This window comes from Mobula hypostoma, chromosome 1, assembly GCF_963921235.1.
Source record: "Mobula hypostoma chromosome 1, sMobHyp1.1, whole genome shotgun sequence".
NCBI classification, from domain to species: Eukaryota; Metazoa; Chordata; class Chondrichthyes; order Myliobatiformes; family Myliobatidae; genus Mobula; species Mobula hypostoma.
In genome coordinates this window covers 49,571,430-49,584,120 of record NC_086097.1, presented here as the reverse complement: position 1 = coordinate 49,584,120, position 12,691 = coordinate 49,571,430, and the positions used below count along the sequence as shown (strand labels likewise).

The following is a 12,691-nucleotide window of genomic DNA, read 5'->3' as shown; positions in this document are numbered from 1 at the left end:
GGGGGCGGGGTTTGTCCCCTTTGCCCCGCCCGCCCGACGCCTCCCCCAGGGACAGTGTTTACGGGCCAATTGTTGCTATTTCGGACGAAATAAACCTAGTCAACTGCACAAAGCGGTTGGTCTTCAGAAGAGGTAAATTATTAATTGCGTAAGAAAATGCAATTTGGGTATTATTCCAAACAACGTGCAGTAGGAAACCAGGAAACAAACAATGAAGGTTCTCGGCCCGAAACGTCGCCTCCATAGATGCTGCCCGACTTGCTGAGTTGCTCCAGCTTTTTGTGAGTGTTGCTCAATATTTGCAGCATCTGCAGACTCCCTTGTGTTAGTACGTATTACATAGTCAGAAGGAGGTAAGATAGGTTAATTATTTCCTATAGTTTGTTGAATGGTACAGAATAGAGCAAATTCATGACTCCCATTCCCTCGCGAAACCTTGAGAAGACAACATGCAAAGAAAAATTTAAGAAACTTACGTAGACAGCGTTTAGAACTAGATTTGGTGACTAACATCCAAAATTATATTGGATGAATTGAGTGCACACAGAGGTAAAATAACATTGGAATGGGTAGGTAGGTATGAGTAAGATTATTTTCTCATCTGGAACTGAGGGGCAATTTTCAAATTATCAGAATTAAGTGAAACTATGAATCTGGTCTACTGAGCTTGCTTTGCGATTCATCAAGCTCTTTTTCTATCTCAGCTATCTCTACTGCACTATCCCTGTATCATTTGATTCCGGCAATTTCCAAAATGTAGATTCAGAATTATTTAGTGATCACATGTACATACAGTGAAGTGAATTGCGTGCACTAGCAACCACCATAACCTAAGGATATGCAATCAATCAATAGCGGAGCAATCATCTCCAATTAAAAATAATAAATTACTGTAATACTGAACTCAACGGCTGAATTGTCAGAGCCCTTTGGGATGGAGAATTCCAAAGATTCACCATACTTTGAATTAAGTCCTAAAAGTCCCAGCTCTCATCTTACCAAGATTGTATTACTGGGGAAACATTCTTCCTGCATCTTCCCTATCCAGCATGGAATAATTTTTTTATGAATTTCAATGACATCACCGTTCATTCTTCTCAATCTCTTCTGGCATAGTAAACCCGATATCTCCAGGAACTAGCCTAACAAAACGTCATTGCAGCTTCCATGGCAAACATCCTTTTCTAGGTAAGGAGCCCCAAGCTGTACAATGTACAATGTCGGAATCAGAGTCAGATTTATTATTACTGATATATGTTGTGAAATTTGCTGTTGCAATAAGTGAAATATATAAAATAAACTATAAATTATAAAATACACACACACACACACACACACACACACACACATGACCATAAGGTATAGGAGCAGAATTAGGCCCATTGGCTATTGAGTCTGCTGTACCATTCCTGCAACCTATGATGCCCTTACTAATCAAGAACATATTAACCTCCATTTTAAATATACCCAATGACTTGGCCTCCACAGCCAACCATGGAAATGAGTTCCACAGGTTCCCTACTCTCTGGCTAAAGAAATTCTTCATTACCTCTGTTCTAATGGGATGTCCTTGTACAAATCACGTGGCCATTAGACACTACACCGTGCTTAAAACAGTTTTCAAATAGTGTCACTTGTGTCTGTCTTCAAAAAGCAGTGCATTTTTCACTTGTAGTCAGTGAGTAATAATCTCTGATACAATTCAGAACTGTTTTGATCATTGTTGTTTTAAATATTCAGGCTCAAAAATGCCAGAAACAACTGGGAGTAAAAAATGAAATGATTTCATTAATTAACAAGTTAGGAACTATGAAGAATTTGAAGGTATCGACAACTGTCTTGAAGATTTGAATGAAAATGAAGATTTGGAGGATGCAATTGTCAAAAGCATTGTTTGAGGCAGTCGATTATCTGTACTAGGTGTCTGCTGATTTTCCTCATTTATAGTCAATCAAAAGAACACAGAAGGGTACACTGGATTAATTCCTCCATTGATAACTATTAGGAATTTATGCACAGTTTTATCATACTGTAGTAGTTTTGGTAGTGTTCTAATTTGCTCTGTATTTCATTTAAATACGTAATTTGTTTCTCAGTTAAATGGTAATTTGCCTTTCTTATATCCCTTTAACTATTTCCATAAAATTTCAGCTAATTGGGACAGCCACTTAATTGGGCAAAAATGTACAATGTCCCAATTAACTGGAATCTACCGTGTATTTATTTAAATACAGTACTGTACAAAAGTCTTAAGCACATGTGAAAAGAATCTGTAAAGTGATGATGCTTTCAAAATATTCAAAATTAAGTTTCTTTGTACTAAAAATTACTATAAGGAGCAGTAAACAGTAAAAAACTAATTCAAATCAATATTTCGTGTGACGACACTTTGCCTTTAAAACCGCATCAATTTTCTTAGGTACACTGTCATGCAGTTTTATAAAAAAATCATTTGGTAGGGTGCTCCAAGCATCTTGGAGAACTTTCTACAGCTCTTCTGCAGGCTTTGGCTGTCTCACTTGCTTCTGTCTCTTTGGGCAATCCCAGACAGCCTCGATGATGTTGAGATCAGGGCTTGTGGACTCCATCCTGTCTGAAACCATGTAAAAAATCTAGGGTGCCTGAGACTTTTTCACTTTACTGTCTATGAGGAAGAAATGTGACCTAAGTGACTTTAACTGTGAAATGAAATGAGTGTTGGTGCCAAATGGGTAGTTTGAGTATGTCACAAGCTAATCTCCTGGGTTTTGCATGCACAGCAGTTCAGAGTTTACAGAGAATGGTGTGAAAATTAAAAAAAAGCAAAAGTGAGCTGCAGTTCTGTGTGTGAAATTGCCTTGTTAATGAGAGGTCAGGGGAGAATGTCCAGAATGATTCAAGCTGACAGGAAGGTGACAGTAACTCAGATAACCACAGGCTACAACAGTGGTGTACAAAAGAGCATCTCTAAATAGACAACACCTCTAACCTTGAAGTGGATGGGCTACATCACGACATACACTCAGTGTATATACATCTGGAAAGATCAACGTGGCATGAAAGATCATGTCTTCTGAACTGAACTGAGTTTTTAATGATGTGATCAAAAAAGGGGATGAAGGTTGAGTGCAGTACACATGTTTATACGTACTTCAGTAAGGGCATTGAGAAGGTTTCACATGGTAGGTTTTCACATGCTCTGGAAGGTCAGATCACATTGTGTCCAGAGAGACAACTGAGTACACAATGGGCTTGATGGTAAAAAGCAGAGGGTGATGGTGGAAGATTGTTTCTCGGATTGGAGACCTGTGACTAGTACTGTGCCTCAGGGCTTAGTGCTGGGCCCATTGTGGTCATTTACATCTACAATTTGGATAAGAGTGTATGAGTCATGGTTAGTAAGGTTGCAGATGATCCTAAAATAGGTGCTATAGCACTCAGTTTGTAGGTATCACTAAAATAGGTGATATAGTAGACAATGAAGAAGGTTATTAAAAATTAAGGGGAATTTTAATCAGCCAGGTAAATGGAGTTTAATTCAGAATAGCATGAGGTGCGGCATTTTGGTAAGTCAAATTCAGGGGTGACTTTCACAGTGAACAGCAGGGCCCTGGGGAGTGTTGTTGAACACGGAGACCTTGGAGTATAGGTACGTTGCCCACTGAAAGTAGAGTCACAAGTAGACAGCAGGGTGAAGAAGGCTTTGGCCTGCAGCCTTTCATATGCCAGTGTATTGAGTATAGAAGTTGCAGGTCTTGAGGGGCTGAGTTAGGGAGAGATTGGAGAGCCTGGGGCTTTATTACTTAAAGTATGGGAGAATGACGTTCCTTAAGATTGGAATGGCTGCTGTAGGCAGGAGCAGGTAGGTCATGGGAATAAACTCCTACCACCTATTAAGTGGTCCCAAAATTGTGCGTCTCAAATCGCCTCTGCAAACCAAGTCGAGCTCCTGGCCTTCACGTGTGCTTTAGCTACTAAGACCGGCAGAACCGTTCCTACTGACAGGAAAAGTGGCAAAGGTGCCTGAAAACCAGTTGCTTCAGGCAGCTGGGTCTTGTCAGCTGTGGTTGGCAGTTCACCTAGGAGAAGAACATCTCTGATCTGAAGGCTCTGCTCCCTTGTCGCTATACTCAGTCATGGAAGAAGTTTTGGGAGAAAACCCCAAGGAAACATCCAGAGCTGGAGTCTCTAATGCAGTCCCTACATTGAGTTTGACCTGACTGGCAACTCCTGTGACATCGCTGGTGCCAAACTGTATCGGTCTCTGCCATTTGTTTGGATTCATCAGCTTCATGGAGGGGGAGAGCTTGCTGCATGGACAACAGCTTGCTCCCCATATTGCACTGTGCTGGCCTGTATATCGCGTAGGCAACCAGGATGGGACGGCCGTTGTCCCTGACCAACGGAGGGCCTCATGGAGACTGAGAGGTGATCTTGTAGATGTATAGAAAATCTGAGGGTCAAAGATAGGATGAATGCGCTCTGCCTTTTTCAAAGGGTTGGAGAATCAAGAACTAAAGGGCATAAGTTTAAGGTGAAAGGGGAAAGATTTAATAGGAATTCTACGCAAAGGATGGTATTTATGTGGAATCAGCTGCTTTAGCAACTTCTAGCATACAGTTGGACAGGTACATGGATTGAAAAAGGTTAGAAGGTTATGGGCCAAATACTAGCAAATGTGATTAGGTTGAATGGGGCATCCTAGTTGGCATGGATTAGCTGGACCTGTTTCTGTGCTGTGCTATGAAATGCTGCCTAACCTGCTCAGTGTTTTTAATATTTCTGTTTTTATTTTAATTTTCCAGCAGCTGCAATTTTTATTTTTATTCAGTGATGTTAAGCTAATGGTTTGATAGTTACTCGATTAGTTCTCACTCCTTTATTAAATGGCTGAGCACATTTAATACCCTCTGATCTGCAGGAATCATTGCAGAGTCTACAGAATTTTGGTTGGCCCGTTTGTTCTCTAACCCCACATAGTTTGAAGGATTACTCAAACAGTTAACAACAGTTCTGAGTGTGTTCTGTCATGATGATTTGGCATTGGTAAGAATCAACTAAGAATAGGCAGTTTCTTTTTCTGTGATCGAGCTTATTTTCAAATGAATGCATTGCATGAATTAAAAAGGCTTGCTTCCAGAAAAGTTTATATTTTAGCATGTACACAGCAACAAGATATTGTACCTGCTAAATGCAACTTTATTGTGAAATAGCTATATTGGTTCTCTTCTTTAAAAAAATCTTTTCATTAAGTTAGTTTTGACTTTAATTACTCCTACATTTTATTAACTAATGTTAAATACTTCCTGTCCTGATGAAGGGTCTTGATCAAAAACATTGACTGATTATTCCCCTCCATAGATGCTGCCTGGTTTGCTGAGTTCCTCCAGCATTTTGTGTGTGTTGTTCAAGATTTCCAGTGTCTGCAGAACCTCTTGTGCTTACTATTTTTAAAATACTTCCCTCTCCTGTCACCAGTTGTAATGTTCTTTTGCTAGACTGATGTCACAATAGCTTTATTGTATCACCCAGTTATACAGAAGTATCCTTTGGTAGAAAATTGAAGGTTACCACTAACAGGCAAAATCTATAATTTTGTTGAGGTAAAATATGTTATAAGTAACTTAATTCATCTTAGGATTTAACATTATGAGTAAGATACCTAATTCACTCAATAATTAGAATTCATCTTTATATTTGGCAACTGAATTTTTTTGGTTATTGGATAAAAATGGTTCAACTTCGTGTTTCTACTTTACACATTTGTAGTCTGATTTCGTTTTGTTCATTTGAAGGTTCAGGAACAATATTGTACATATACGAAACCAGATGTGAGAATTGTATGAAGTGAAAGTGAAGAATTAAAAGTTACTTCAACAATAGCGATATCTTGTTCAATTGATCAGTGGCATTTGCCTTTATTCTTTGCTATACTGTTCTTCATCTCAACTGTATTGATTATTTCTATCATTAAGGTGTAACAAATAAATTTAAGTAAATGTTTTATATTTATTAATATTGCAATTTTCAATTTCAGCTTGTCAGTGTGTATTTAGAATGACATCAGATAGAGAACAGACAGCAAAGACTTGGTTATTTTGTAAGTTTGACAAAATAGTTAAATATCAGCTGTACAAAAACTAATATATCCAATCATCTGCGAGTAAAAGTACTTTTCTGATTTTCCACCTAGTCTGCTAACGTGACAATAGAAAAGATGGATTTTTCCTGTCCCTCAATTGCAAACGTGTATACTGCGGGGTAAGTACGAAGAACTTAATGTAATTTCAATAGATTTTTGGGATTCTGGAAAGATATACATTTTATTAGGTACAACCTGTACCAAATAAAGTGGCTACTGAGTGTGTATGTTCATGGTCTTCTGCTGCTGTAGCATATCCACTTCAAGGTTCAATGTGTTGTGCATTCAGAGATGCTCTTCCACCTGCAACTGTTGTTACACGGTGGTTATTTAAGTTACTTCCACCTTCCCATCTGTTTGAACCAGTCTGGCCATTCTCTGCCTCTCTCATTAATAAGACATTTTCACCCACAGAACTGGATGTTTTTAGTGTTTTACACCAATCTCTGTAAACTCTAGAGAAGTTGTGCGTGAAAATCCCAGGAGATCAGCAGTTTTTGAGATACCCAAATCACCGACTGGTACCAGCAATCACTCCATGGCTAAAGTCACTTAGATCACACTTCTTCCCCATTCTGATGTTTGTTCTGAACAACAACTGAACCTCTTGACCATGTCTGCATTCCTTTATGCATTGAGTTGCTGCCATATAATTGACTGCTTAGATATTTGCTTTAACGAGCAGGTATACAGATGTATCTAATAAAGTAGCCACTGGGTGCATTTCTTCAATGCAATACTTTCTGACAATATCTTTTTGTGAATAGGTCAATTGGTTTATCTGTGTAACAAAACATTTGGCGTAAGACTGGCTAGAAGTAGAACTGGAGCCATTTAGGTGCGCTAAAAACATATTAGTGAGTAAACTCTTGTCGGGCTTTCAGCCAAGTGCAAGTATCAATTTTAACTGACGTTTTGATGCAAACTCTGCCACCTTTGGAAACATCAGTTAAAATCAATACCTGTACCTGGCAGGAAGCCCGATAAGAGATTATTCATCATATACACTGGAACTTTTTTTCATTTTTTTATTGCAAAATAAAATCACAAAATAGCCCTTGCACAAAAGAGTTTGGAAGTCCTGAGTGTCATGTTACAGACACAAGTTCCAAAACCATTCCAAAACTGATGAACGGATACATCCCCCATTGACTAACTGCATAAAGTAACGCTACGAAGGGGAAGGGAAACTTGGGAAAGGAAGGAACACAATGATCTTCCGAGTGTTTGGTCACTCTCTGTACATGATCTGGTGCCTTTATCAAGCCCCAGCTCCATGACCTAACAGAAGGATGCAGAATTATCACTGAGGAAGTGATGTTGTAACAAGGAAGTTGAAAACAGTAATGTAACAAAGGGAAAATGATGCTAGAAGTATTTTTACCATTGGAGTGTGAGTGTGAGTTGTTAGATATTGTGATCAAAATATTGAAATCATAACCAAGACCCTATAATTTGTGCCTGATTGAGAATTTCAGTGGTTTGTAGCCCTGGTATTTTGTGACAGTCATGCATTCAAAACTGCAATGCTGACTGTGGGACATCATTGCAAGCATATGTGATGCCACGTATTGGTCAGACACACCAGCAGTAAAAAATAAACTGCTGGAATAATTCAGTTGGTCAAGCAGCTTCAGTACCGGGAATGTAGAGGGAAGATAGCCAGTATATAGAAGTGAAAGAGAGGGGTGAGGTGCAAGCTGGTTTAGTGATTGGTAGAACCAAATGAAGGGATGGGATGGCCAGATGAATCCATGTTGGGGATGGGGAGTGTTGACCATGTCTGCATGCTATCTGATATACAGTATTAATAATTATTACAGAGGGCAATGTATGGGAACTACAGAACAATTGAATAACTTTGAAGTGCACTCAAATACTCCATCCAATTTATGCTGTGTCTCAACATCAGCTGGACCTCAAAAGCTGGTTCCATTAGATGCATATGGCAGACCAGACATCAATCGTTGGATGACTACATATCATGGGGACTACAACACATATCACGATCCAAGGGATGTAAGTGAAGTGCACTTTTTAAGTGAGAATAATGCACTGAATTTAAGGTTCTTTAAGATTGTTATAGCCAGGTGAGGTAGTGGGGATAAGCTCCCACTACCTATTAAAAGCTCCCAATGGCGAGCATCTCAAATAGCCTCTGACAACCATGTCCAGCTCCTGGTATTCACATGTAGCTTAGCTCCTAAGTCCAATGGAACTGTTTACATTGACAGAAGAAGGGGAAACGGCGGGTTAGTAGTGCTTTAAAACCAGTTGCTTTGGGCAGATGGGCTCATCGGTTACAGTTGGCAGCTCAGTTAGGAGAAGGAAAACTCTGATCTCAAACCTTCGCTGTCTTGCTGCTATACCCACTCCTGGGGAAGGCTTCGTGAGTAACACTCACAACACGCTAGAGGAACTCAGCAGGTCGGACAGCATCTGTGGAAACAATCAGTCAACGTTTCGGGCTGGAACCCTTCGTCAGGCTTCGTGAGTAAACTTTGAAGAAAAATCTGGAGCTGGAGTCCCAAAGGCAGTCCCATGTTGAGTTCAATGCTGACTGGCAAATCCTGCAACACTACTAGTGCCAAACCGTATTGGTCTCTGCCATTCCTTTGAATTCTTCAGCTATGTGGAGAAGGTGGGCCTGCTGTATGGACAACAGCCTACTCTCCATATCATACTGCTCTGGCGTGCGTAGCGGCTTGGGCATCACGTAGACAGCTATTCATAGATGACCCGGACCAATGGAGGCTCCGAATTCAATTAACTATTCTCTACACACAAGGTGTATGATTAGCTATACATTTTTTCTTGCAATTACGTGACTAGATATTCATTTGGGCTGCTTTTCTAAGCAGTGTGATGGTTGCCATTATAATGATTATATTAATAATTTTTGCACAGAATTTAAATGTAAATTGGTGTACTTAAAATTCAGTCCAGTTTTAATTACATGAATATTTATAGAATAAACAGGAACAAAGCCAATTTATTGTTTATTATAAAATCAGCTCCTCCTACTAGTATTTACATATGCCATCAATAGATGATCATTGGAGTCCAAAAAGGGACATCTGCTGAGAATGATTTGTTTTGGATAAAGGACAGTTTACTACCAGATGAATCATTAAATAGGAAGATTCATTAACAAATAATCTGAAATGAAGGGATTTTCTTTACAAGTGTGTTACACTCTATGCGTTCAGCAGTTGGAGGAATAGAGTTAAAATTTGCATCAAGGATCAAGTTCAGTGGTTAAGCTGTTAATGCTGATAACAGAATATAAGAAGACATAAAGAGTTTTGCGGGGACGGGACAATAATTTGGAAAATTCTGTTCACTATGTCTAAACAAGAGCTGGGACTTGAGAAACTAAGCAGCACATTGAGATAACAGCACATAAATAGTTGTAATGCTAAATTTAAAAAGGTGATTAAAATTGCACATAAAATGTAGGAACCTGTTTCTAGATGTACGTAAAACAAAAATATTTGGATAGACCATGATTGAATATTCTGGCTGCTTTAAAAAAAATGTCTCTATTGAATGGTGTACATGGACAATGAATTGATTGTGTTTGATTTTTCTGTGTCCCTAAGGAAAGAGCCTGAATTCACCTGCCTATTGTGGTACAACTAATTTAAAAAATTTACCAGAAAGGAAAACTGCTGGAGGAACGTAGGAGGTATTTGTGGAAGTAGAAGGATGGTCGACCTTTCAGATCGAACCCCCATATCAAGACTATTCTTTGCTCCGGATTATAGCCTCCACAGTGTAAAAATTCAAGAATCAATTTTCTAGATCTATACCTCAAAGATGCTTGTTGTGTGATAGCAGTAAATTAATTTAATTTTTTTTTATTTTACAGCATATTACAAATCCAGTGGATTGCACCATTTTAGCTCCCATTCCCCCTGCCTCACACCCTGGTACTGCTAATTGTATGTAGAGAGCTGAACTAGAAGCACTAATTGGACATATACCAACTCTTTGGATGATTAATATTATTTCATATGTATGTTGCAGGGTATTACTTTTAATTGGAAAACGGAAGAAGAACAAAAACAAGAAAAAGCAACGTGCATTGGGTGCCAGCATAGTCCAGCTGTAAGTAGAAGACTAATATGTATGTTCAAAATGCAATAACAATGAAAAACATGTCAGTTATTTGAGAAATAGGCAAACGTAGATCACATAATTTTGTCTACAAAACTGAACTTTCATATTAGGATGAATTACTATTCTGTCCATCTTAATATTGTCCAGCTCTTGCTGCATTTTGGATTAGTCTCCCTCATTAAGAACATAGGAAACAGATGTAAGAGTAAGCCATTCCCCCCACCCCTACCGTGTCTAATTTTCCATTCTGTAAGATCATGGCTAATCTGGTCTTCTGGTAAGATGGCGGCACACTTGGATGCAGTGGCTTCTGTGGGGACAAACAAAGGTGTTATTGTCTTTTTTAAATGTATTTTTACAATCACAAGACCCTGCTGGACATTAAGAATGTGAAGTGCTGCAGGTCTACCCCATCAGTGAGTTGCTTTTTGGTGGAGAAACTGCAGGAGCTGGACTTGGTGCCGACCATGTTGCTACCTGCAACAGAGAGGTGCCGGAGTTTGTGTGCGAAGAAGGTGTGCAGTCTAACAGTGAGTGATCATCTTAGTCATTTTTCTTGTGATCGCAAGACCCTGTTGGACATTGGTAATGTGGAATGCTGCAAGTCTGGTTCACTGGTGTCACTGATGGCGAGGGAGCTGCGTGGCCTTAGTTGTAGTGAGGACTAGGCATCAAGCCACGCTGCTGCCTGTTTGCAACCATCCAAGAGCGGGGCTTAGAGTCAGTAAGGCATGCATTCATGCTGATGGCATCAGTGCTGCCCTCTACTGTTCATTCAGCAGAAGACAAACTATACTGTGTTCAACTGTAGACTGCTGAAACATTGATGGACGCAGGGACTTGGACTACATATTTTCTGTGTGACTGTATCGAACTACTATCCTTTATGTGCTAAGTGTGCCCTGTGCTGTGTGTGACTGTTGGTATTGTTTTGTACCTTGGCCCTAGAAGAATACTGTTTTGTTTGGCTCATTCATGTATGGTTGAATGACCACTAAACTTGAACTTGAACTTAACTGTTAATTCAGCACCAGTTTCCTGCACTAATCATATAACCCTTTATTCCCTTGTTTTTAATTCATTCAAGGGATGTGGGCTTTAATTAAGTAGTTGATGTCTTTGTGGCTAAATTTGTGGACAATACAAAGATAGATGGAGGGGTAGTAGTGTTGAGGAAACAAGGTGTCTGCATAAGGACTTAGATTGGGAGAATGGACAAAGTGGCAGATGGAATATACTATAGGGAAGTGTATGGTCATGCACTTTGGTAGCAGGAATAAAGGTGTGAACTATTTTCTAAATGGGGAGAAAATTCAAAAATCAGAGATGCTAAGTGTCTTGGGAGTCCTTGTGCAGGGTTAAGTCTGTGGTAAGGAAGGCAAATATAGTGTTAGCATTCATTTTGAATACAAAAGCAAGGATATAATGCTGAGAATTTATAAGGCATTGGTCAAACCACACTTGGAGTATTGTGAACAGTTTTGGGCCCCTTATCTAAGAAAAAGATGTGCTGGCATTGGAGAGGGTGTAGAGGAGATTCAGGAGAATGATCCCAGGAATGAAAGTGTTAACATATGAGGAGCGTTTGATGGCTCAGAGCCTCTATTTGCTGGAGTTTAGAAGAATATGGGAGGATCGCTTTGAAGCCCATCGAATATTAAAAGGCCTAGAAAGAATGGATGTGGAGTGATTGTTTCCTACAGTGGGAGAAACTAGTGTGCACTGAAAGTGTGCTGTGCTGGATAAGTAACTAAGCGATTCACCTGCCCTGCTCTGTGGAGCAGTGAGTTAAAATGTAGTAGTAGCGTGCAGCCTCTCGGGCAGATTTCCCAGCTTTCCAACTGGGAATCCTGTGGAAATTTGCACTACCCAGCTTGACTCTGTGAGTCACTGGAGTAGCACAAGGGCAGCTGGAGCCAGGGGAAACAGGATAGAATAGAAGATGCCATGGCTGACATAGGCTTAAGCTATCGTTGGATAACTAGGGAAGTCCCAGCATTAGCACTGGGGTCAGGATAGGATCATTTCCATTTTGTCCATTTGATTTTAGATCTGAACTTCTCCTTCTGATATGTAGTAATTAATGTCTCCTGAGTGGGTAGACAGAAGATACTTATAGAACATTTTCATTCATTTGAGCTAGTGAGCTTGGGCAGCATTTCTGGGAAAGACCTGGACTTAACAAGTCGACTTCTGAAAGAGGCACTGCCACTGATCTTGCAATTTACTCAGAGGATTAAGTACAATAAAAACTTCACATCAGATTCTTCTTAACTCTAAGCACTCTAAACTTCTTCTGTCATAGAACAGTCCCACAGTTTTCCTTAAGTCATTTATTCTCTCACTGACTTAATCTCTCTGTCGACATTCCATTTTGGCAGTGGATTCATATGTAGACCATGTACCAATATTCCCACCTATTACTTAAATACTATCATAGTTTGGTGT

The 12,691-nt window shown here is 39.5% G+C and overlaps 1 protein-coding gene across 17 annotated transcripts in view; it reads left to right on the top strand.

The window, feature by feature from the left end:
- The first annotated feature begins 1 nt into the window (after nucleotide 1).
- Nucleotides 2–12,691, top strand: part of LOC134346664 (uncharacterized) — a 29,034-nt gene continuing 16,344 nt past the window's right edge. The window contains exons 1-5 of one of the 17 annotated variants that reach the window (XM_063048233.1): nucleotides 20–132; nucleotides 6,017–6,079; nucleotides 6,173–6,240; nucleotides 8,034–8,140; nucleotides 10,151–10,231. In XM_063048233.1, coding sequence (XP_062904303.1) covers nucleotides 8,093–8,140; nucleotides 10,151–10,231 — 129 coding nt within the window. In that variant the 5' untranslated portion in view covers nucleotides 20–132; nucleotides 6,017–6,079; nucleotides 6,173–6,240; nucleotides 8,034–8,092. The other 16 variants (XM_063048186.1, XM_063048213.1, XM_063048175.1 and 13 more) reach the window with 16 other exon arrangements.